Genomic DNA, 27525 nt, shown 5'->3' with positions numbered 1-27525 from the left:
ATGTCAGCTTCTTTATTTATAAACAAGGAGGGTGCACTGGATGATCTCTGAAGTCCTTTACTGCTCTAACAAATTAGTATTCATGATTTTAAGATTTATCATCCTTGAGCCTATTCAAAAGAAAATGATACAAATTCTGGAGGAAATTCCAAAAAAGGAGTTGCAAAATGTTTTGAGCAATCGTGGTCACATTGAAGTAATAGTTCGGCTTTTTGGTTATACTCTGTTAACTAAATGTGTCAAGTGCTAAGTAATGGTCTGAGCACTTGAACATTTGAGTAGTTTACTGTGATCAGAGTTTCTGTTCCTTTGCTTACATATCTAAATCATTTTAGAGAGACTGTGCAAATTCTCCTCTGCTAAAGATTTTCAAGTAAAAGTTAGACAACTGTTTCTCATGGATATTGTAGATGGGATTTAAGATGTAATTATATAGTGATGGGACCAATTGACCCCTAAGATCTTGCCTAATGATGAGATTCTTCAATTTTGTGGTTTACAGCTTTTGTTTTTATACTACAACAGAGAAAAAAAGTTGAATTTTAAACTTGGATAACACACTATGTATTTTTCCAAGTTCATCTCTTACTGGATTTAATATCAACATTAGAAAGCCACCAGAAGTCTATGTTTATCAAAATTGTTGACTTCTGTGCATCCAAAACCTGAATATAGTGGGTGGTCTCCAGCGTGCTGAAATGACCGGGGCTACATCAGTGTTCAAGGTCCAATTTAGAAAGGTCTTTTATTGTAGACTTCTTTTTTTAATTTTAAAAACTTTCAAAATGTAAAATATAGCATAGATACAGAAAAACACATAAAACAAATTTGTACTTTAATGGGTTGTTACTAGGTGAACATTTTTGTAATCGTCCCTCAGGTCAGAAAACAGAACTTTGCCAGTCACCGTAGAAGCCCCTCTGTGTGTCCCCTGTCCCACTCAGAGTCCCCTGCCTCCCCAATAAAAGTGTACAGATCTTTAATTACTTCTTTGCATTTCTTAATAGTTTCATCACACTGATAGGCATCCTTAAATATTCTGCTTTAGTTTACTTTTTAAAGTATGTCAGTTTTAAGCCTTTTTTAGTCTCGGGTCCTTCTTCCATCTTATTTTCTCCCTTAGTAATTGATTGTTGAGGAAATTGGATTATTTGACCTGTGGGGTTTCTTTAAAGATTTTTTTTTTTTTTAACGTGGACCATTTTTAAAGTCTTTATTGAATTTGTTACATTATTGCTTCTGTTTTGTGTTTTGGTTTTTTGGCCGCGAGGCATGTGGGATCTTAGCTCCCCAACCAGGGGTCGAACCCACACCCCCTGCATTGGAAGACAAAGTCTTAACCACTGGACCGCCAGGGAAGTCCCCGACCTGCGGGGTTTCTCAGTCTGGATTTTGCCTATTGCTCTAGCTGTCTTGGACTTGGCTGTTTAGGCTGTGTGGCTGTTTCGTGCCTCAGTCCTGAAATGACATTCTACCTGGAATATCATTCTATCTAGTCTCCCTACCCTATACCTTGTTCATGAGGTTATCTCCTACATGTCCTTCAAACCTTAGCTCAAACCTCATCTCTCCTAGAAAGATTCTCTGATTTTCCCTCTAATAATAGATATGTCATTTTCTGTAGTCTCATAGCACCTGTATAATGCTCCAGTATGACACCAAGGACATTGCTGCAACGGTTCCTTTATCCACTTTTTCTCGTGTGAGATGCTTTCAATTCATCAAACATTCACAAGAGACTTCTATGTGTCTGGCATTGTGTTAACTCACAGGATACAGAGATGGATATAGTTCCCTGCCCTCAAGAAGCTCACAATCAAAGAGGGCCAGACAAGTATGGTACAAAGTTGTTCCGAGTAGAGGAAGCAGGATAAAGGAGTACAGAGGAGAGGACTCCTATCCTAAACTGAGGGGAGAAGGGAAAAGGGAATGACCACAGAAGGTTTTCCAGGGTAGATTATAATTCCACAGTCTAGCGCACTGTGTGCAAGAGAATTGGTACTTATTTATACTACAAAAAGGAATGTTCTATTTTATAGTCATTTATTAAGCACTTTTTCGGTGGCAAGTTTCATATTATCAATATTATGGAGAAAAAATTTTTTTTTTTGCTTTTTTGATAGCTATGACATACTTTTCAAGTGTATAAACAGCTAGACTGAAGTATTAAAATAGGGTTTAGTTTTATATAAGGTGAAAACCAAGGCTTTAACCTTTATTCTAAATGTAAAAGTATACATTAATATTTTCTATTTCCAGAAACTAGGCTGAGGATAATAGTTTCCCTGGTTAGGCACAGAAGGGAATAGATCATTTTTATGGTTCAGAAGAGTTGATGATAAAGTTATCCTCCATTTTTCAGAACAAATTTTTGCTAGCTTGTCTATTATATTGTTTCATTTCCTGAAAAGTATGGAAAATTTTACATTGTATTCGTTATGTGGAAATTTAATAGAATTCCTTTCATTCCCTATCTTGAAGTGCCTGATATTTAAAACCACTCCTTTAAAGAAGACCCTTTTCCCACTCTTCCTCCAGCAAACAAAACATGTCTTTGGTTTATGCCTTTTCTATGTCGTAAGATCCAGTGGCTTTGCTTATTAAGAGTCTTCTAAATCTCAAGTATGATTATTTTATTGTAGCTTTCCTCCCTATGAAGCCAGTTCAGTATGAAACAGTGACTGTCCAGTGTCCTTGAGTACTGGCTGAGATTTCACACTGTATAGAATCCAAAAGTATCTCAAGGACTGTCTCTGGAACATTAACACAGTTTTCATACCTGTTACGGACTGAATGTTTGTGCCCCCCCCCCAGCCCCCCAAATTAATGTGTGGAAATCCAAACCCTCGAAGGAATGGTATTAGGAGATGTAGGGCCTTTGGGAACTGGTCATGTCATGGGGGTGGAGCCCTCATGAATGGGATCAGTGTCCCTACAAAAGAGACCCCACAGAGCCCCTTCTACTATGTGAGGACACTGAGAGAAGACAGCTGTTTGTGAACCAGAAAAAGGGCTCTCACCAGACACTGAATCTAACACCATCTTGATCTTAGATTCCTTAGCCTCCAGAACTGTGAGAAATAAATGTTGCTTAAGTCACCCAGTCTATGGTATTTTTGTTATAGGAACCTGAATGGTCTAAGACAATACCCTTCAATAAATTGGTACCCACATTTAACATTAATTGCCCAATGAACTGCCTTAGTTACTTTTTGTTCTTTTATAACCCCCCCCCAATTTTTTATTAGAGAAAGTTTCAAATATATACAAAAAATAGAAGAACCAATTTAATGAACCCCATGTACCCATCACCTAGCTTCAGTAGTTATCATCGCAGTCTTGTTTCATCTCTACCTGCCTTAGCTCTTTACCCCCTTCCCTACTACTGGATTGTTTTAACTATATCTGAGACATCATGTCATTTCATCAAAGCATTTGAAAAATGACTACATAAATTATTACATAAGTGATATGTATGTATTAGTGCATATTAGATACATAAATGATTGATATGTATCTCTAAAAGATTGAAATGTATCTCTAAAAGATCCTTTAAAAATAATTACAGTTCCATTCTCATGCCTAAAAATTAAAAAAATTCCCTTAGAAGTATAAAATATCCAGTTAGTGTTAAAATTTCTCCTGTGGTCTTACAGTAATTTTTATAGTTGGTTTGCTTTCATCAAGGTTTACTCATTGCTTTTTCTAATAAATTTATTTATTTTTTATTTATTTATTTTTGGCTGCGTTGGGTCTTTGTTGCTGTGCATGGGCTTTCTCTAGTTGCGCCGAGCGGGGGCTACTCTTCGTTGTGGTGCACGGGCTTCTCATTGTGGTGGCTTTTCTTGTGGAGCATGGGCTCTAGGCGTGCGGGCTTCAGTAGTTGCAGCACACGGGCTCAGTCATTGTGGCTGATGGGCTGTAGAGCGCGGGCTCAGTAGTTGTGGCTCGTGGGCTCTAGAGCGCAGGCTCAGTAGTTGTGGCACACGGGCTTCGTTGCTCCATGGCATGTGGGATCTTCCTGGACCAGGGCTCGAACCTGTGTCTCCTGCATTGGCAGGCGGATTCTTAACCACTGCGCCACCAGGGAAGCCCTACACATTCCTTTTGATTGATACGTTTCTTACATCGCTTTTAATTGAGAAATTTCTCTCTTGGAACTCATGACTGCAATTATTTCATGTTTAATATGGCATACACTTGGCATTTTATTCTACATTATTTAAAAATTCTGACAATGCTAACACTGTTCTTATTATAAAAGTAACATATGTTCAACTGAGAAAAAAATTTTAAATATCAAAAAGTGTATGAAAGTAAAATATTATTTTCCTTTTATTACGCCGAAATAACTTAGCTCTTTGGGATTATTTTCTACTAATATGTATATATTCCATTGTATAATTTTTACATAGTATGTATTCCCTCTGCTATTACTTTAGGCCTAATTTGCTCTTCTTTTCTAGTTCTTAAGGTAAAAGCTGAGATTTTCATGATTTTTTGCTTTTCTAATATAAACACTTAAAGCTATACCTTTCCCTTTAAGCATGTTGAGTTTTTATTATCATACAATTAGAAATATTTTCTAATTTCCCTTGTGATTTCTTTGATATGTGTTTTGCTTGGAAATGTATTGCTTAATCTCCAAATATTTGTGGGATTTTCTAGGTATCTTTTTTTTTTTTTAATTTTATTTATTTATTTATTTTTGGCTGTGTTGGGTCTTCGTTTCTGTGCGAGGGCTTTCTCTAGTTGCGGCAAGCGGGGGCCACTCTTCATCGCGGTGCGCGGGCCTCTCACTATCGTGGCCTCTCTTGTTGCGGAGCACAGGCTCCAGACGCGCAGGCTCAGTAGTTGTGGCTCATGGGCATAGTTGCTCCGCGGCATGTGGGATCTTCCCAGACCAGGGCTCGAACCCGTGTCCCTGCATTGGCAGGCAGATTCTCAACCACTGCGCCACCAGGGAAGCCCTCTAGATATCTTGTTATTAATTTCTCATATTACACTCTGTACGATTTCAGCCCTTTTAAGTATATTGAGACTTGTTTTATGGCCTGCATATAATTTATTCTTGGTAGTATTCCTTGAAAATATGTATATTCTGCAGATTTTGGGTGTAGTGATCTTTAAGTGTCAATTTAGGCACATCCGCATGTAAAACAATGAAGTTGGACCCTCATACAACATACAAAAATTAACTCCAAATGGATCAAAACCTAAATGACAAGGTAAAACTAAAACTCTTACGAGAAAAGCATAGGCGTAAGTTCATGACCTTGGATTAGGCAGTAGTTTCTCAGATATGACACCAAAAGCACAAGCAATGAAAAAACAAAATCAATAAATTGGATTTCATGAAAATTAAAAATGTTTATGCATCAAAGGATAATACCAAGAAAGTGAAAAGACAAGCCACAGGATGGGAAAAGATATTTGCAAATCAGATATCTAATTAGGGTTTGTATCTGGAACATATAAAGAACTCTTACAACTCAATGAGAAAAAGACAATCTAACAAATGGGCCAAGGATCTGAACAGACATTTCTCTAAAGAAGATGTACAAATAGCCAATAAACACATGAAAAGATACTCAACATCAGAAAAATGCAAATGAGAACTAAGAGATACCACTTCACACCCAATTAGGATGACTATAATAGAAAAAACAAACAAACAAAAAACACCACCACGGACTATCACAAATGTGGCCTGGATGTGGAGAAATTGGAACGCTTAATTTCTAGTGGGAATGTGAAATGGTTGCTTTGGAAAAGTCTGACAATTTCTCAAATGATTAAACATAGAGTTACCATATTGACTTCTTGGTATATACCCAAGAGAAATGAAAACATATGTCTACACAAAATCTTGTACATGAATGTTTATAGCAGCATTATTCATAATAGCCAAAAATTGGAAACAAACCAAATGTCTATCACCTGATGGGTGGGTAGATCAAATGGGGTCTCTCTATTCAACGCAATGTTATTTGGCAATAAAAAGGAATGAAGTACTGATACATGGCTATAATGTGAATGAACCTTGAAAACAATATGCTAAGTGAAAGAAGCCAGTCACAAAAGACTACATATTGTATGATCCCATTTATATGAAATATCCAGAGTAGGCACACCTATAGAGACAGGAAGTGGATTAGTGGTAGCCTAGGGTTGGGGATGGTGGTATTGGGGACATAGGAGGTGAACCATAGGAGGTGTGGGATGATGAAGATGTTCTAAAATTGATTGTGGTGATGGTTGCACAACTCTGTGAATATACTAAAAACCACCGAATTGTATGTACACTTTAAATGAATTGTATCATACATGAATTATGTCTCAGACTGTTAAAAAACAAAAGTACCAGGGGTACCAACAGTTCAGGACAAGAGCCAGTGATATTACTTAACATCATGGTAACTTTGGAAAAAGAACTTATAAGCTGAAGTTAATTGATATGAAAAATTCAAGTCCACTAGGCAAATAAGCATAGGATCACTTACCATGCTGGAAGAGTTAATGTTTTTTAGCATAGTTTTCAATGACAATGATGTTAAGAAGAGACTAAAGTTTCAGGTAAATGAAACCTACCTGATCTCAAAAAAAAAAAAAGTCAGGTCAGGTTGGTTGATAACATTATTCTTATATTCCATATACTTACTGATCTATTTCTTCTGTCAATTTTTGCTTCAGGCAATTTATTATTATAGCACATTATCTATTATGTGCTACATGTTTAAAATTATTATGTCTTCTTGAGGTATCTGACCCTCTTATCATTATGAAATAACTTTGTTCATCTCTAGTTATACTACTTGCCTTGAAGTCCACATCAGATATTAATATAGCCATACCAGCATTCTTATAATTAGGGTATACATTTTATATTTTTTCCCACATTACTTTCAACTTGCCTGTATCTTTGTATTTAATGTGCTTTCCTTGTAAACAACATAGTTGGGTTTTGCCTTTTAATTTCTTGACAATTTTTCCTTTAAGTAAAGTGTTTAGTTCATTTACATTTAGTTCAATTATTGATGTGTTGGGTTTAATTTGCCATCTTGGAATTTGTTTTCTAATTTCCCCATCTGTTCTTTGTCCTTCTGTTCCTCTTCTTCTGCCTTCTTTTGGGTTGAGCACTTTTTCATATTCCATTTTGTCTAAGACAAAAATAGCCCAGCTATTAACTATTTGGGTAGGTCAGGATTATCCTTGCTCTTGAACTCTACCCTTGTCTTTGAAGAGCTCTCTTCATCCTGCTTTTCATTTGGTGAAGGCTCAGTGATTCTCAGAGGGCTCTCTCTCAGCTCTGTTCCACTCCCAGCTGTCAGTGGACTGCTGCTTTGCACTCAGCAAAGCCTTAGGTGCTTCAGAAGGATCTCTTAGCCCTTCTGTTCTGTCCTCTGCCTCTGGTGTGTGATGGTTGTGCACTAGGTGCAAGCTCTGTAGGAGAGAACCGGCAGGTGGGTATGGAATTGCTGTTTGATTAGGGCTCCTTAGAAATCCAGTTCCTCACATCAGCAGCACTTAAAAGTTTGTAAAAGTTCAGTTGGTTTCTTTATACTCCCCATTTTCATAGGGTTAGTCTTCTTCCTGTCAAAGATGGAAGCAGGTCATCTTTTGGGGGGGGGGAGGGATCATCTGTATGTGAAATTTAGTTTACTTAGGTCTCTTTGCATCTCAGCTCTGATGGGTTTTTAAAGAAAATCTATGATTTTGCGGATTATCCAGCTTCTTATTGGTTTCAGGCTCTGCTTACTTTTAAAGTTTATATTTTTATAGTTATATGTTAATGGAAACACTTTTCAGGCATCTACCATTAGTATTTACTTTTTAGTGGCTTATCAAATGACAATATCCTAATGTGGAATCCCAAGAAATCTGTGAAAGGCCAATGAATAAATGAATGATGACATTTACTTTGGGTACTGAGTCGCAGGTACTGACCACACATTAGTATCCATAATCTGCCTTATGACCAGTAATACACATTTACAAGATGGTGGGCTTGAGCTAGGCTACAGTTTATTGATAAAATGCCGGGAAAAAAGTATAGTGATTGACTATGCAGTCTTGCCTCAGGAGCATTTATACAACCATATGAGTTAAAAAGAGATGCAAATGCATTCATAATTAATATGGCTTATCTACATCACTTTAGAGCTATATACAAGGATTTTTATTCATAATCATTAATTTTGCTTATATTTGTTAAAAATAAATATTATTTTCTACAGTTTCCCATGTTTTGAAAGAGACTTTATGCCTTTCTCTGTTTAGTTTTCATGTCTTGATTATATTCCTTTTACTTTGTACTATCTTTTAAGATTCTGTAGAAGAATTTCACCTGGAGTGACTGGTACAGAGGAGAATCAGACATTAAATGTCCAACAAATATCTTTTTTTAAAAAATGTAAATTCTCAAACATTCATAAAGTAACGAGAATAGAATAATGAACTCCCATGCTTCTAATAACTATTGACATAGGTTAATCAATCTTGTTTTATTTATCCCACCCATTTTATTAAAAAATTATTGATTGATTGATTCCTGGACTATTTTAAAGCCAACCCCAGATGTTATATCTCATTTTACCCGTATGTTGTTCTACCTGATAGGAAAAAATTTAAAACATAATTAATATGACATAATTATGTCTAACAAAGTTAATAGTAATTCCAGAATTTTTCAAACATTGCCTTTTCGTGCCATGTTTCCTAGCTGCCTGGAAACACCTGGGAAAATTAAATTTACTTTATGTTTCTAATGTTATCCAAATAATATTATTCTGATTTCTAAAATTTTGAATATTCACTGCTTTTTTCTATTGCTCTCAAGAATGTCCTAGATATGTTTATAGGCCACAGAATAGCCTATGAAAAAACTTGTTCTGGGACCCAAGCACATTTTATACACACTGTGTACTTGATCCACTTATGGTGATTTATAATGCAGGTTATGAGAGGCAAAGTTCTGAGAAGTTTGACAATAAAGAGTTAACTTGACTTAACCAAGAATTTCCTAAATTTATTTGGCCCCAAAACCTGTTTTTTAAGTAATCTCTGTTAGCCAAAATACATTTTGGGGAATGCTGTTCTAGGCAGGAGAATGCTGCCTCTGAATAGCGAAACAAATTTTAAACTTAATTTTAACTGAATTAATTAGATGATTATTTGTCCCTATGGCATTATCATCATGATCATGTAATATCTATTTTTTTGTTTTCCAACAGTCTGCTTAATATTGATAATGTAGTGTAACACATAGGTCATCCTCTTCAGGATCTTACATTCTGAAAATCTTTCATCACACTATAAGCAAATTAAGCATAAACATTTTGTTTTCCAATAGATATTTGCAAAAAAAAAAATCTATACATCACAATCCCTCCATAAAGAAAGATAAATGCATTTGGTATTGTATTGAAGGGGAAGCTAGAAATAAGAGGTGAGGAAACTCAGGGAAATACAAACCAAAAGATAATAGTGAGCAATTATATTTTATTTGTGAAGAATTGGTTAAAATAACTTTTAAAGAGTTTAAAGTTAGGCAGTAGGGTGGAAATTCTCACAAGTAGTTCATATATTTATGTACTCTTAAAATATGTTCATTAAAAAAAAAAAATCTAAGTAGTTAACAGGGCCAAGTGGAGGCTAATTACACATCAAGGGAAAAAAATTCTCCATCTGTCACTTTTTTTTTTTTTTTAAAGGAACTCCTTTATTTATTTATTTATTTATTTATTTTTGGCTGTGTTGGGTCTTCGTTTCTGTGCGAGGGCTTTCTGTAGTTGTGGCAAGCGGGGGCCACTCTTCATCGCGGTGCGCGGTGCGCGGGCCTCTCACTGTCGCGGCCTCTCTTGTTGCGGAGCACAGGCTCCAGACGCGCAGGCTCAGTAGTTGTGGCTCACGGGCCTAGTTGCTCCGCGGCATGTGGGATCTTCCCAGACCAGGGCTCGAACCCGTGTCCCCTGCATTGGCAGGCAGACTCTCAACCACTGCGCCACCAGGGAAGCCCCTCCATCTGTCACTCTTATCCGCTCACTGACACTGGATTGAGAAGGGAGTCAAGAGGCACTCATACTTTAGTGGGTCTGCCTCTCATTCTAACAGAATTTAATTGACATCTGGCCCCTGTCCCCCAACTCCTTGCCACGGTGGGTTAGCTGGTTGCACAAGTGCCTCGTCTTTACCCTGTATGTTGCATAAATGTGTTGATGCCTCTTTTTTCTATGATGCTACAAAGGTAATTTTTTCTCCATTACTTATAGTCAAACTACAACTTCAAGCAGAAGAGAGAGGGGTTGTGTCTATCAAAGGAGTGTGTGCGAACCGTTACCTTGCTATGAAGGAAGATGGAAGATTACTGGCTTCTGTAAGTATGCTTTCTGTTTTTGTACTTTTTTTTTTTTAATTTAGCTTTTATTGCTATGAATTTACTAGTATTGGTATTATTAAATCTTTATTAAGGGTTTTACAGGTATATCATTTAATCTTCACATTCATTCTATAAAATAGAGTATTATACTCTATTTCACAGAGGCAAAAACTGAAGTTCTGAGGGAGTAATAAAGTAACCAAGAAAACACAGTTCATATGAGGCAGAGCCTGGATGGCACGCCAGGACGGCACGCCAGGCAGTCTTGACTCCAGAGCAGGAACTCTGATTCACTGCATTTTACTGCCTTTGCTGCAAAGCTATTAAACTATAGTTTTATTTTTAAATTATTATATTTTTAATAAGTTTATTTACTTTTGGACGCGTTGGGTCTTCGCTGCTGCACAGGCTTTCTCTAGTTGCGGCGAGCAGGGGCTACTCTTCATTGCAACGCGCAGGCTTCTCATTGCGGTGGCTTCCCTGTTGCGGAGCACGGGCTCTAGGCGCACGGGCTTCAGTAGTTATGGCATGCAGGCTCAGCAGTTGTGGCTCTAGAGCGCAGGCTCAGTAGTTGTGGTGCACAGGTTTAGTTGCTCCACGGCATGTGGGATCTTCCTGGACCAGGGCTTGAACCCGTGTCCCCTGCATTGGCAGGCAGATTCTTAACCACTGTGCCACCAGGGAAGTCCCTAAAACTACAGTTTTAAAAAAATCTTTATATTGTGCAGTTGTCTGAAGATCATTGGGATGGACATATAAAATTTTGAGTATGCGTTTTTAAGCTTCTTTCAAATATGACATAGAAACACTTGCCATTTAGAATACTATAAAATAGAGACAATAATGATCGTATCTCAGAGTTTTTGTGTGGACTAAATTAAATAATTTATATCAAGTGGCAAAATCAGGGTCTTAAACATAATAGGTCCTCAAAATTGTTACTTCCTCCTCATGTTACTTCTCATTTATATATAAGCTCATTAAGGGCAGGGACTTCTCTTTTTTTTACTTTTTATCACAGCTACTCCAGGGTCCTTGCTGCTGGCTAGTATTCTTTCCATTAATACAGGCTCCCTGTCAACTTCACCATTATTATTACAACCAGGATTGTATGTCTGTTGAGCAGACACTGTGTGGGGAATGATGCAGGGAAGCAGATCAGTATAAAAGACACAGATCGTACTTCTGTCTCATTGGGGGAGTAGATAAGACATGTACCTAAAAGTGTGTGTATATACAAACCACAGCCATAATACCAATACCAGTAGCCAGTTATATAGTGCTCTATAACTTTCCCTACAGAATGGATCTAACAGTACTGAGCAGTTGTGGTGTTTTGAGCTTATATATAGTTTTTGAATTGTTTTCTGAGTGAAGATCTTTGGATTTCTTTTTTTTTAATTAATTTTTTATTGGCGTGTAGTTGATTTACAATGTTGTGCTAGTTTCTGCTGTACAGCAAAGTGAATCAATTATACATATATCCACGCATTTTTAGATTCTTTTCCCATATAGGTCATTACAGAGTATTGAGTAGAGTTCCCTGTGCTATACAGTAGGCCCTTATTAGTTATCTATTTTATACATAGTAGTGTGTATATGTCAACCCCAATGTCCCAGTTTATCCCTCCCCTTTTCCCCCCGATAACTGTTTGTTTTTTACATCTGTGACTCTATTTCTGTTCTGTAAATAAGTTCATTTGTACCATTTTTTTAGATTCCACATATAAGTGATATCATATATTTGTCTTTCTCTGTCTTCACTTAGTATATAATTTCTATGTCCATCCATGTTGCTGCAAATGGCATTATTTCATTCATTTTTATGGCTGAGTAATAGTCCATTGTGTATATATGTACCACATCTTCTTTACCCATTCCTGTCGATGGGCATTTAGGTTGCCTCCATGTCATGGCTATTGTAAATAGTGCTGCAATGAACATTGGGATGCATGTATCTTCTTTTCAAATTACCGTTTTCTCCGGATATATACCCAGGAGTGGGATTGCTGGATCATATGGTAGCTCTATTTTTAGTTTCTTAAGGAACCTCCATACTGTTCTCCATAGTGGCTGTACCAATTTACATTCCCATCAAATGTGGGAGGGTTCCCTTTTCTCCACACCCTCTCCAGCATTTATGGTTTGTAGATTTTTTGATGATGGCCATTCTGACTGGTGTGAGGTGATACCTCATGGTAGTTTTGATTTGCATTTCTCTAATAATTAGTGATGTTGAACATCTTTTCATGTGCCTCTTGGCCATCTGTATGTGATCTTTGGATTTCTGAAGGGACTGAAACAGACTTACAGAGAAAAAGAATATTCAACCGTCTGACTGATCGTCTGACAAAGATATATTTAATATATTTATGTGATTTTTGCAGGATAAATAAGTCTCAGTGTAGCAGTGCTCTATTTTTGTAATTGAATAAATTTTAGAATCCTCTTCAATAGCTAGTATTTTTTGAGTGTACAGCATACTAGATACCGTGCTAGGCATTAGGGTTATAAAATTGAACACAAAATGGCCTGTGCCTTTAATAAGTGACAATCTGGGGAGGCAGAAGTGTAAATAAGTATTAGTAATAATGTGTAAGGGGTGGCTTTGATGTGTTCTTCTATATGTTGCATGCATGCATAGTAATAAAGGAAAGGGAGCAATTAAACTTGTCTAGATTGGGAAAAGTGACCTACAAAGAGGATCTGACATAATGTAGAGGAAGGAGTTTATCAGGCAGTTCGGGAGCAGAGGAATAGAGATCAGGGTATAGATAATTCTAGGACATGGCACAGGCATGGATGCAGAAAGCTTACTAGGGGTTTCTCCAGAATTACAATTCACTACTGCTGGAGTGTAAGGTGCAAAGGCAGTAGAAGGTAGAAGGGAAGAGATGAGGCTGGAGAAGCAGTGCCTGCTGAAGTACCTGATAGCACCATGCTGCTCTCAGCAGTGGGAAGCCATAAAGAGTTTTAAGAAGAGACACATGAGATTTGAATTCAAGAGCTCTCTGGCAGCAGTGCAGAGGATGGATTTGAGGGGGCGAAGGCTGGTGGAGACAGGCCAGTTAGAAGGCCATGGGCATAGTCCAAGCAAGTGATGATCAGAACCTGGCAGTAACAGGATGAAGAGGATGGAGTAAAGCGCTAGCACTGAGGTTGACCAGAGTTAGGAGTACAGTAGAGGAAAAAGTCAAAGATGACATCCAGGTTTCCAGTTTGGATGAGGAGGTAGATGAGAAAGGGGGAAGAGGAAAAGAGCAAGTTCTGGGAAAAGGTAATACAGGTTCAAATTTAGTCTTATCTAGTTTGAGTTGCCTAAGAGAAATTCAGGTGAAGATGTTCACTACAAGTTGGAATTACGGGTCTGGAGTTTAGAGGAGAGGTATGTGTTGATATATAGATTTGGGCGTCATAAGCATATATGTGGTGGCTAAAGCAGGGGAATGGATGAGGTTTCCTAGGCAAAAAAAATATAGCTATGAAAGGCTGACTACTTGGAACTTTCACTTCTTCCACTGTTTTTTTTTTTTCCTACCAGCCTGTTGTCAACTCAAGGGATGATGTAATACTTTGGGAATCTACTGAAGTAGCATTTTAAATATTTCCAGGACAGTGAATCAATGGGTAATTTTGGATGACCTTGACCTTGTAGAGAGAAGAGGGGTTAACCCTACTCTTCTCACCTCAGGATGTAACAAAACACAGTGTGAATTACTTTGTCTCCTGCAATAGTGTTGATTTGGCTACTGTCAGACAGTAAAGGTGGTGGAGGAAAGAAAGTAAATACATACAACATTTGCTTCTGTCTCAACTATGGACAACACTAGTCAAATTGACACTAGTCAAAATGGTTTTTAAAGCTCTAGACTTTGCTATGTCTGTCTTGTGACTTCAGATTGTTACCCTGTGGTTTTCCACTTATAGAGATTAGAAGAGCCAGTAATCTGGTAATCATGGTGGCCCTGTAAGACAGTCATTGGAGGGGTTATTTATCTTGAGAACACAGGCTGGAACACAGGTTCATCTGTAATGATAAAAATAATTGTCAAATGTGATGAAAACAGAAGCTACTCTACCTTATTAAAATTTTTTTTTTAAAAACTGAAGTATAGTTGATTTACTATGTTGTGTTAGTTTCTGGTGTAGAGCAAAGTGATTCAATATATATATATATTTTTCATATTCTTTTCCATTATAGGTTATACAAGATATTGAATATAGTTCCTTGTGATATATACACTAGGACTTTGTTGTTTATCTATTTTATACATAGTAGTTTGTATCTGCTAATCCCAAACTCCTAATTTATCCCTCCCTGCTCTTCCCCCTTTGGTAACCATAAGTTTGTTTTCTATGTCTGTGAGTCTGTTTCTATTTTGTAAATAAATGTCAATGGACATTTAGGTTGAGAAGTTACTCTACAGTGAGTCTTTGAAACTACTGGGGTCTGTAAAAGAGGAGACAATTTAAGACACTAGACCTAAAACCTGAGCTGTCTTCTCATTCTTAGAGAATTCTCTACAAGTTAGAATTCAGAGAATTCTGACCTCTTCTCTTGGCACATAGGCATTAAGCTTCCCAAACTGTTGATTCTGTACCATCAGAAGCATAAAGTGCTCTAAACAGTGTTTTCTAATTTCTTCCTTAGCTAAGCAGGACCTTTCACAAGATTAAGGTCACAGCATTCTATTTAGTCTTAAATATATTTCTGTCCCCTTGGATGTGTGTTAATTCTTCCAGATACAACAGATTTCCTTCAAGCTGGTACAGTAAGAGTTAATTTAGCAATTTATTGACTCAGAAATTTATCACAAACTCTGTAGGGACAAAGCCACAGCTGTTACACATAAATGGAATATTCAGGATTTATCAGTTTTATTTGAGGAAAGGCACCAGCCAAGATCCAGTTGTTCCAGCTCCCGTCACTGGATCTATTCCATGCCAAGGTCACGAGTCAATCTCTAGTCTTACCATTCAATTTGTGTGGCTTGCTGCCTTGTCTCTTCAGCAGCAATCCTCTTTCAGATTAGTCTGGGTGGGCTGTGTCAATTTTCAGATGAAAAAGTAAGTGTCCCTACCCCCAAACAAAGGAGGTGGTGGTGGTGGTGGTTCAGGAAGTGGCATATTTTCCTCTGAGCCAGATCCATAGGCATTGAGCTGTCAACAATAGCAACTTTCAGGCAAGAAATTAAAAGTCTTGACCCTTGGCTATTAATAGCATCTGTTCCACTGTTTAATGGGTTGAGATGAATCACTGATGATGAAAGACACTGTAGCCAGGGATGTCAGCAGGGACCTCACTCAGGTGACAATGGGAAGAGACAACTGGCATGTAAGAAAGAAAAACAAAACAAAACAACTTTGGGATAAGTCCAGTGTTGTGACCAGTAGCCATCATTTGGGGATGCAGATGTTCCTTATTACCTAGAGACACTGGGGTTTATGAACTTGCACTTGCCAAAGGCATAATTCTTCCCCACTCTTCTTCTACAGGGCCCCATTTCAGACTGCTATGTTATGGCACATCCCTGGGTTCTTCTGCATTTTATCCTGTGTGCGATTCCTACACTGATTTGTAAAACATTATAGTTTCTTCTCAGAAAGAAGAGCATGCTGGATAATAACACATTTTGGTTTCTAAAAGTCAGGTTAGGTTGATTACTACCAGTTGAGAGTATTAAAAAAGACTAAGTTGTGTACCATTTTTTTCCTCCAACATCTTCACATATTAATGGCATGAATGTATTCAGGCTAAGGATTTCTCACTGTTTGAAACACTTCTTAAGGGTCTTTCCCCTTCTTTGAAGCTAGAAAATATAAATGTTCAAAGAGTAACTATATTTACCTGCCAAAGCCTAAATTTGGAGGCTGAAGTTGAGTAGTTCCTTAATATACAACAGACTCCGTATTCCATTCCATAGCAAAATATATTTTGTTGCTATGAACAACAGAAGCCCAGGACAAATATTAGGATCTATGATTTCTTCTATGTTCAAAAATTGCATATAATGAGGTTAACTGTAGTCTTAAGTTTAAATCACCAAACAACCTCAGTGTTAGTACTGGTATGAAAAAATCTGCCTGGTCTTTAGCTGCTAGAAAGTTGCACATTGTTTTCTATATTATGCGACAGATTGTGATAACCTAAACAAAATAATTCAGTAAGTATTAGAATGTGTGTGATCTGTGTTGATCTGTAAGAGTCAAATATGCAAAAATTATGTATCGTATCTGAGAATATACATTTAATTACTGTAAAAGTAAAATTTTTTTTACTTATCGAGTAACTTTCTTACTTGAGGGGCCTTACAATGAAATGAAACTTAAAGTAGAGAAAAGAGATTTTTGAGGGTTCACTTATACAGAATGGTGATATATACTGATTATATTTGTCAGAAGAATGCAGTAAAGAAGAATGAATATCATTTTTAAGAGATAAAATACTAGATTAAATGCAAAGGTTACTGCTTTATAAAAATTACTGCTTCTTTTAGAATCCAATCTTATAAAATTTTACATAAGCTACATATATATATTACAATATTAAGATTAAATTTACTTTTAACTTTTTACAATTTGTGTCTGTCTTAGTTTGTTTTGAAATAGTCAACACTGATACTTACACATCATGTCTGTTTTTAATTCTCAGAAGCGGTGTAAGCAAAACTATTCTTGGACTCATGTTGAGCAAACTCTCTCAAAAGCCAAAACTGCAAAATCAAAGTACTGTAAAAGAACAAACAATCCAAAAAACAGAGCATGGGGGAGTGAGCATAAGGGTCAATCTAACATTCAGCAGTGCACGAGAATTCTGAGGCCAATACATAAGGACAGGGGATGGGGGGGGCGGCAGGGGGAGGAGAATTTACTCTAGTTCTTATTTTCTTATAGTATGCCAGGGCTTTAAGGTTGTTTTAAAGGCTTAAAAATTGTTAAAGATTGGGAGGGATCTTAAAGATCACCTAATCCAGTCTTATTTTACAGATGAGAAAAGTAAGGTTCAGAGCGGTTAAGTGACTTGCTCAAAGATACAAGATAGTTAGGGATCAAGGCAAGACTGGAACCCTGGTTTCCTGGCTCATAAAGATCCTCACAGATGTTGTTAGGATAGTCAAACTCTTGCAATGGGTCAACTGGCTTAGTTTCCTCAGGGACTAAATTAGTCCATAAAATTAGACTATATTCTATATTTCAGTACTTAGGCTGGATTTTCCTTGGTCTTAGTTCCTTTGTTCTTATTTAGATTTTGCAGTGCCATTGAATGGTATTTTTACTGTAACCTATATAAAAGTTTCATTTATTCATTAATTTAGTAAATATTTATTGATCACTATGTGCCAGGCACTGATATAGCAATAGAATAGAAGAAAAACAACAGAAGAAAATCTCCACCCACCTGGCATTTATAGTATGGTGAAATAAAGTGGATATGTATGTATAAATAAATGATCTGTATTTGGATATTGTAGAGCACAGAAATGAATGAGATGCTTTTATCCCTCATAGTGTAACTAGAGTTACTAAATTCAGTTACTTGAGATTCTTTTTTTGTGGTCATACTTGTAGCCCTAAGGTCAGGTTTTTTAAAAAATAAATTTTGATTTTAGAATAGTATTAGGTTTACAGAAAAGTTGTGAAGATGCAGTACAGAATTTCTGTATACTCCACACCCAGCTTCTCCTATTAACATGTTACATTAGTATGGTACACCTGTCATGACTAATGAACCAATATTGATACATCATTATTAGCTGAAGTTCACACTTTATTCATATTTCCTTAATTTTTACCTCACGTCCTTTTTCTGTTCCAGGATCCCACTCAGGATACCACATTTAGTCATCATGTTTCTATAGTCTCCCTTAGATCATGACATTTCCTTAGACTTTCCTTTTTTGATTACTTTGACAGTTTGAGAAGTACTGGTCAAGTATTTGTTAGAAGGTCTTTCAGTTTGAGTTTGCCTGATGTTTTCCTCATGATTAGACATGGGTTATGAGTGTTTGGGAGGTAGATCACAGAGGTAAAGTACTATTTTCATTGTATCGTTTCAGGGAACATGCTTATCACTAATAATATTAACCTTGGTCAGCTGGCTGAGGTAGTGTTTGTCTCCACTGTAAAGTTACTGCTGTTTTCCCCTCTCCATACTGTATTTGGAAGAAAGTCACTATACACAGTCTACATTGAAGAGATGGGAGTCGGGGCGGGGGAGGTTTATGCTCCGTCTCCTGGAGGAGGAAGTATCTGCATAAACTATTTGGAATTCTTTTGTATGAGAAACAACTTCTTTTATTTAGTTAATCATGTATATCAGTATATATGCATGGATATTTATTTTGTACTTTGGGTTATAATCCAAAACTGTATTATTTTGTTGTTCAAATTGTTTCTGCTTTGGCTATTGGGAGCTTTTTCATTTGGCTCCTGTATTCTTTGACATACCCCAGTCAATGCGGGGTTTTCTGAGCACTTCCTTATTTTATGTCCTCTAGGAGTGCTCCAGTCTCATCTTGTATATTCCCTACTCCAGCCCAGAATGAGCCATTTCTCTAAGGAGGCTTGGTTCCTTCTACTGGAAAATGGTATCAGAAACCAAGATCTGGGCGTGCTTGTTGCTACCGAGGTGTGTCTGCTTCCAGGCCCTCTTATCTGACCGAGCAAGGAATATAGGCATATACCAACCTGGATATATATATATACACATAACTATAAATATTTCTATATTTAACCATCTGTATTCAACTAAAAATGAGTACATACTGATGTTATCCAACCCTAATCCAACAGTATCACATGAACCATTTTAGCCTTCCCTGCTGGCTTGTCTGTAACTACCCACTCCAATAGTGAGAAACCTGGTTCCTATCATTTCCTAGGGTCAGTTTTTCATTATGTATAAATATCTCACATCAGTTTACTTTCTTTTTGAAATTTCAAAGTAAATTAAATATATAGACAAAATACAAATCAAACTATTTTAAATGTTGACTATGCTTTTTCAAACTCTATTTGATTCTTTCCTATTCAGATGCCCCTACAAGGGGTCAAATTTCCAGCACCATCTTTAAAATCATTAGCATCACTGTTATCAGTATCAACAAATGGTTATTGCGCCCCTTATGTAGGACCATAAGCTAAGCTAGTTCATGTGGATAATATTCAGGCAAATCTTGAGGTGTGGCCTACCACTGATGCATGACAGATTTATATTACTCTCATACATATACATCTACATTCATTTTTTAGATTCCATACCTTTTAGAATTGAGAATATGGCTTATTGGAATTATTGTAACTTAAAACACTTCTCAGCATTCCAAATAAATTAGTACTTTTCAAGTTCCAATTCTGTGGTTATTAGCATTAGTAAGAGGGAAAGAAGGTTACGTGATTTGTCTCTTGCAGGGTATGCGCTCAGTAAACACTCTTTATCTCCTTTAGGACATCTAATATTTATCTCAAACTCAACATGTCCAAAACTGAATTCCTAATCTTTCTCTATAAAACCTGTTCCCACTCATAGCTTTCCCCATCTCAGCAAGTCCATCATCTAGAACATAAACTTCAGTGCCACCCTTGATTCCTCTATATCTTACACTGCGCATCTGATCTGTCAGGAAACTGTGTTGACTCTACTTTCAGAATACATCCAGAAGCAGACAGCTTCTTACCATCTCTGCTGCTACCACCGTGGTCTGAGTCTCCCTCTCTGTCTAGGTTACTGAGCAAGCCTCTAATGGGTGTATCTGCATTTGCCTTTGGCCCAGAGTAATCTTGACAGCCAGAGTAATCCTGGAGAAATGTCAGATCATGCTCAAAAGTCTACAACGGCTTTTCAATTTCTCAGGATAGAAGCCAAAATACTTACAATAGCCTATAAATCTCCTATCTCATTACCTCTCTGACTTTATTTCCTTTCCCCTTCAAATCCTCTGCTTCATTTACACTGGCCTTCTTGCTGCCCTTCACACACTTTAGGCATGATCCTGTTGTAGGGATTTTACACTGGCTTTTCCCTCTGTCTGCTTGGGATGCTGTTCTCTGGTATCTGGAGGGTTAACTCCAGCTCCTTCAGGTTTTTGCTCAAATATCACTTTCTCAGTGGAGCCTGCTAGTTAATACTGCAGCCTCATCTGTACCCACACCACTCCCCATCCCTCTTATCCTCTCAGTTTTACTTTTTCCCATAGGATGTATCGTATTTTAGCGTACGATTTATTCAATTATGCTTACTGCTTATTTTGTGTCTCCCCCAGTGAGAATTTGACCAGCACAAAGGCAGGGATCTTTGTTCAGTTTTGTTCACTGATGTATCCCAGTGCCTAGAAGAAAAAAATTACATTAAATGAATAAATGCATTATTTGAACTGTGTGCTTTCTGTATCCCAAAATTATTCTTAAATTAAAAAAAAAAAGGAAAATGTAATTTGATGAAAAGGTGTCAGATGGATACATGGGCAAAGGGTGTCCACAATCTGAAATAAGTTACTAAGAGCCTTGAGTTTTATTTATTTATTCTCCTGATTTTATTTATTTATTTATTATTTTTTTTGGAGTATAGTTGCTTTACAATGTTGTGTTAGTTTTTGCTGTACAGCAAAGTGAATCAGCTATATGTATACATATATCCCCTCTTTTCTGGATTTCCTTCCCATTTAGGTCACCACAGAGCACTGAGTAGAGTTCCCTGTGCTATACAGTCAGTTCTCATTAGTTATCTGTTTTATATACAGTAGTGTATATATGTCAATCCTAGTCTCCTAATCTATGAGCCTTGAGTTTTAGATTCCTCATTTGTTAATGAGTATATATGATACATTATGTCACAGGATTGTTGCGGTATTTAAATAAAATGATATGCATGAGAGCAGTCAATAACCATGAATTAAGGGATTTCCCAGCTCCTGGGCCTATATAAAATAAGGCTTGAAGGCAAGGTACAATTTGTTATAAGCCTTTAAAAGCTACTTACCCACTTCCTCTGTGATGTCATTCCTCTGAAGATCTCCTTTTCTCTTAAGTTTGAAATGGTGAGCAGTTAAACATTGAATATAGGAAAAAAGCTCTGTGAATATGTTTATAAAGGTTAAAAAAATTACACTGCATCAGTTTTTAACAGGATTATTGACATCACAACCAATGAAGATGATTTGTAAACTTAGGATGGAGAGAACTGAAAATTGCTTAAAATGGGATGTTAGATGCATGCTTTTATTGAGACTGAATTTTGGCTCTACTACCCATTAAAAAAAATGCAGTTTGTTTTCAAGTGCACATCAGCTGTTTAGTAAACTTACATGTCTGAATGTTCAGCACAGATGCACAATTTCCTTCTCTCCCCTCTGTGTAAAAAGGTACAAGTAACCTCTGTTTAAAAAAAAAAAAAATTGTGGTTTCCATAATGTATCAATATTATCCACTTAATCCCTGGTACTATTTCTTTTCTCCAAAATACTAGCAACTGGCTGAGAAGGCAAATATTACTGGCATGGTATGTATCCCAGTTGGCCAAGCATTATAGGGAGTGCTAACTAGCAAGGTGGGGCACCCTGTAGGCTGACTGAACACCAAAAAATTAGCATATCAATGTCCTGAGGATAACTGACTGATGTGGTTTAGGTCTATTTCTGGGAAATTAGCCCATGAAGCTCAATGCTGACCTTTCATGCTATCTTTATGATTACATGACTTTTCCTTTCACTCTTTACTTTTCGACTCCTGACCTTAAACCTGGAATAGAGAAAGAGGAAGATTTTTATTGGTGGCACTGAAAAATGACAAGATAAAGTAAAACAAACAGGTTAACTTCAGTTAACAAAGGAAGCACAATAATTTCACCACAGGTAGCAAGTATTGGCTACAGAGTATCCGTGTTACTCTACTGTAAGTGTTCCACTGTTATTACGTTTGAATCTCTTTGAAAATCATGAGACAGTCCTGGGTATCGTACAGCTGGGTCCTTGTGCAATGTATGCTTCTTTGTAAGGCTACCTGTGATTTATTTGCACTGAAGTTGCTTTCTTAGTAAGTTACAAAAAAATGAGCAAACTAGATAAGTTTGCATTTCAATTTTTAAAAGTTCAGTTAACAGTAGTCAAAACATTAAAGCCAAGTAAATATCCAGTAAAATTCTTATCTCTAGAAGCCGACTACAGGAGCTATTAATCACTTTTAGGTCTTTCTTGTTACTGGATGTATGTCTCTTTTGGAGACCACTGAAATCTATGTTCATGGGATGTTTCAAGTCTGAGCCAGTGTGGTTCCTACACCACCTGTGTGCTCCTGCTGCCTAGCACCTGACCTGTCCATTGTGGGGCTGGAGAATGGTGCTTGGACTGCTCCTCCAAAGAAATGTGCTTGAAATTGTCCTGCTGATATGCTGTGTTCCTGTCCTGCGTCTTTCTGCAGACATAGATTGTGTCCGATTTTGGCCTGTTGAGTCTCACTAGTTTGATTGTCCTGCTGAACCCAAAGCACTGTGTACTGTCATTAAATATTTAACATGAAAAGTATGACAACAACTACTAATTTTTCCTTTGTTTTTCAGAAATGTGTTACAGACGAGTGTTTCTTTTTTGAACGATTGGAATCTAATAACTACAATACTTACCGGTCAAGGAAATACTCCAGTTGGTATGTGGCACTGAAACGAACTGGGCAGTATAAACTTGGACCCAAAACAGGACCTGGGCAGAAAGCTATACTTTTTCTTCCGATGTCTGCTAAGAGCTGATCTTAATGGCAGCATCTGATCTCACTTCACATGAAAGAAGAGGTATATTTTAGAAATTTGTTGATGAAAGAAAAAGAAAAATGTATACAGCTATCTGCTCAGTTTAGGTAACTGGTCAGATAACCTTTTATCTAACAGTAAAATATTTAACCATTGCCTTAGTAAAACAACAACAACAACAACAAAAATTCCTGGAAAATGCATAGACTTCCAGTTTTTATATAGCATTTGCCTTTATCCAGTGAAGCTTACTTAGAGCTACAATCTTTTTCATACATTTGCTTCATCTGAAAAGAGGCTTTTAAAATGTGCATACGTACAAACAAGTTGTCTTCATGGAAATCATAGACATTAGAAAATTTAAGTCAGATATTTAGTTAAACCAAATGTCCACTACTTCTTATAATATGGCACACATTAATCTACAGGTACAATTTACTTAAACATTTTAAAACCATGTAAATATAAATTTAATCCATTCCTGTCATAGTTTTATAACTGTCTGGCAGTTCCTTGTGATAGATTTTATAGAACAAGCCTGTGTAAACTGCTGGAAGTTCTTCCATGGTCAGATCAATCTTGTCAAACCCTTCTCTGTATCCATACAGCAGCAGCCTAGCGACTCTGCTGGTGATCGGAGTTGTATTTTCAGTCTTGACTAGGTCACTGAGATCCATCCACTCACACCTTAAGCATTCACGCTGGCAAAAATTTATGGTGAATGAATATGGCTTTAAGCGGCAGATAATATACATATCTGACTTCCCAAAAGCTCCAGGATGGGTGTGCTGTTGCCGAATACTCAGGAGGGACCTGAATTCTGACTTTATACCAGTCTCTTCAAAAACTTCTCGAACTGCTGTATCTCCTACATAGAAGAAAATGTACAAATCAATAAGGATCACATTTTTAGGAATTTAATCATCAAAGATTTTCAAGAAGCATTTTCTAAACGCTCAAAAGCAAAACTTTACCCTAAGAAAATAAAGTTTTCAATGTAAACTCTTTGCCTTCTGGACATCCTGAAGTACCGAAGTATTTTCTTACCAATGTATATCTAAGAAGCTTTTGAAATATTGAATATTTCTTTGGCTGCTACTTGCAGGCTTACCCACTTATATATATATTTTGGGAGTCACATTTTTAAAAATTCTTCCTGCTTTATTTCCCCAAAGGTGAAAACATAGGTTGCAAAGCTGCAGTTAACATTCCTATGTATTTTTTCATTATTATCCTGTTCCTGATTACCCATCAAAACTGCCTAAATTTATAAACATCAGAATTGAGAAAAAGTGATCCATTCTTCTTTATACAAGTCTGGAGAGCTACAGAATGTACTGAACTATGAAATGATTCAACTCTCCCCTGGTGTCTCCTGGGACCGTCAAGCCTCTGAAGTCATAGAGCAGACTCCTTTATAACAATTTTGTTATGCTCTTGTAGTTATCCTGTGAATGCAATCCCACCATGGTTAATTTTTGGCATTTTCTTTGTTTCTTGCAATTTCAAAGAACTTGGATTCATTCCTCCAACAGCAAAATCCTGCAGTCATTCATCAGAAGTTTTCAAAAAACTTGCAATTTACAGAATTTTATAATACAACTAGGGTTTTCACATTTTATAAGGTTGATTTTTCAATAATATGCAAATTTCTGGGACAGGATTTTTATTGCCATTAACTTATTTTTGTGGCTGCTTTTTCTAAATATCCAGATGAACCTCCTACATGGGATTTCTCTAATTTTGTGATGCTCGGTCATTGTCTCCCAAAGTGTTTATGAGAAGCCCCTAAAAAAGCTGCCTTCCTTGCCTATTTGCTGGGAAGCTTCACAATTGCCACAGGTACAAATTTTTGTTCAACTACCCTTTAATGCCTCCATTTTCTTGTTTGCCAAATTGTCAATTATATTTGTCTCCTTAATAGTCCTACTAGTGAGGAATAGGCAAGGAAGAGCAAGTCCTTGAAAGAAAAAAAAATGTCTCAATGTTTTTTCTGATAAACAGCTCTGGAAATATGCACAGGAAGAGTAAAGTGTTGTTTAATATATAAGACATTTGTCTGCCATATTTGAATTATATGTGGACTTCCCTTATAATTGAGATTTGCCTTAGGTTAAACATGGTTAGAAATTATATTTTTAAACTGAAAACAAAAGAATTTATATGTTAAGAAAAGGAAAACTTGCCTTAATAAGAAAGATAATTTTTAGTAGTATACATGTTTGTTATTACATTTGTTAAAGATTGTGGCAGTAGTCTTAAATTTTACATGTCATTTGCTGATCTGACTTAAAAATTGTTTAAATGTTTGTTTTTATTCTTTAAACAACACTTTGAAAAATGACCATGGGGGTCTTGTTTAGCTTTTAGCAACACTAATCAAGGGTTTGGCATTTAGTTCCTGAGTCTGGCCTATTGGTGTGTTATGGAAACACAGGACGGGGCTGGTGAGCGAAATCTGCCCTGCTCAGCAGTCACCACAGCAGTTGATTCAAAATTGGTGCTGCCTGGGTAGTTTGATCTGTTTAATTTGAATCCATGATATTGACTAGACTAAAAACTGTAAGGGCAAAATAAGCGCTTTTGTATCTAGAAGAACCCCTTCTATCTTAAGATTGAAATCTCTTCTCCAAAGATTTTACCATGAATTTAAAGATTTTTTTTATCTAGATAAAGTGCTTTATTCTCGTGTACCTTTATTATTTTACTGTACTGTAAGCTAAATTGAAATAACTGTTTTATAGGTTTGAAGAACATAGGAAAAACCAAGAGGGTTTTGTTTTTATTTTTGCTGGTTGAAAGGTATGTTTAAAAACGTCATAGTGTTTTGTTTAAAGGACAATAATGAAATGGAATTTATATTTGTTATTTCTATTTTCTAATATTTAATAGGATTAGATTGAAATAAAATAAAAGGAAAAACTGTGCAGAATATGGGTTTTCCTGGTGTTTCCCTCTGACTCTGGTACACTGATAAGCTCTGATCAGACCCCCTGCTTTAAAGACCTTTGGCTATGCAGGGATGCTCTTCCTGTCAGTGGTAAATGAGATTTTTTTTCAGTAAGGCAGCTTCTCCATTTTTAACCTTGTACATGTATTGTACTCTTAGGGTATTATATGAAAACCTAAGGATTGCATTCTATTTTGTATATGCCCCCTTAATTTTTTTTTTTTTTAAAGCACTACGGAAAATAGTGTTTCATTTACCTAGTAGTATCAAAGAATGAAGGATTCCAAACAAATGTGCTTCTCAGTTAACTACTGTTTACTGCTTAAGAGCCAATATGAATGTTTGCACATTTGTGATGGCAGTATACCTAAAGTATATTACATACTTTCCTAAAAACAGAGCTTAAAGAAAATAATTTAAATAATTCCTGGATGATTTGGCTTCATCATTAAGAATAATCTATTATTGTACTGTTTGTTACAAAATAGAAATGCCCTCTATACATAGTCTTCCAGATCTCTACTGTCAGTTATCATTTCTAGCTGCTTTCAGGGTTTTATCAGTTCTGAGGCAAAGCTTCAATTTATACTACTCCTAGGTAGTGTGGTGAATGCCAATTGCTGCTTTTTTCTTAATTCCACACGGTGAGGTGTATATACGATCTCTGAATAGGTGGGTTGTTGTGACAACCACAAACACACAAAAAAAGTAGTGAATTCCTAATAATATGGATTTGAAGTGTTCTGGAGTACACTCAGACCTACAATTATACACATTTGGCTTGGAAATGTGTTTCTTCATTTACATTTAAATATATCTGAAACTCAGACTATCCATAAAAACTCAAATGAGAAAAGTCAATTCATTTGAGAAGGCAAGACTCAGAAGAGGAAGCTACACAAACCTTCTCCTGTAGATGGCTGTTTGCCCAGTATCGACTGGATAAGGATGTAAAACATAAACTTAACTAGTTCACATGATCTCATATCACATAAGGATAGTGTGAGATAATCAGGAGTTCTAGAATAAATGTCCTTCTCTTTCAACACTTGCACCACTACAAAATCCTTTTTATTTCAACAGAAGGCCTAGCAAACTCTAAGCAAAAGGTCAGTAAGTACCTAAAAAACAAAACTTGCTATGGATATATCTGAATGTAGTGAATTTACTTATAGGATATTAGGAGTTGATTCTATACTATGCATAGGGCATTTTTAATTTGTGGAACAATTAAAAAAAATCGTTTCAAGTATATATATTTAAAATACTTAAAAATAATTTAGGACATTGCCTTCATATAAATGATGGCTAAAGAGACTAGGGGACATACATATCGAGGAAAAAGTCATAGACAAATAGTACTGATATGAAATGAGTTGATTTATTATGCTAGGGACTGCACTTGACCCAATGGTTTAAGGAATAGGTAGGAAAACTCAGTTTCTATTCTTTCCTTCC

General features: G+C 36.5%; 2 protein-coding genes across 3 annotated transcripts in view; one reads left to right on the top strand and one right to left on the bottom strand.

Moving 5' to 3' along the window:
- Positions 1–23154, top strand: part of FGF2 (fibroblast growth factor 2) — a 57089-nt gene extending 33935 nt beyond the window's left edge. The window contains 2 exon segments of the mRNA XM_061190988.1: positions 10272–10375; positions 22932–23154. Coding sequence (XP_061046971.1) covers positions 10272–10375; positions 22932–23117 — 290 coding nt within the window. The 3' untranslated portion in view covers positions 23118–23154.
- Positions 23155–23434: 280 nt separating this feature from the next.
- The window catches only part of NUDT6 (nudix hydrolase 6), a 34569-nt gene continuing 30478 nt past the window's right edge, over positions 23435–27525 (bottom strand). For both annotated transcript variants that reach the window (XM_061192008.1, XM_061192009.1), the window contains one exon: positions 23435–23985. In XM_061192008.1, the coding sequence (XP_061047991.1) occupies positions 23588–23985 (398 nt within the window). In that variant the 3' untranslated portion in view covers positions 23435–23587. The remainder of the gene's footprint in view (positions 23986–27525) is intronic.

Source organism: Eubalaena glacialis, chromosome 5, assembly GCF_028564815.1.
Source record: "Eubalaena glacialis isolate mEubGla1 chromosome 5, mEubGla1.1.hap2.+ XY, whole genome shotgun sequence".
NCBI classification, from domain to species: domain Eukaryota; kingdom Metazoa; phylum Chordata; class Mammalia; order Artiodactyla; family Balaenidae; genus Eubalaena; species Eubalaena glacialis.
This window is presented reverse-complemented; position numbering and strand designations above follow the sequence as displayed.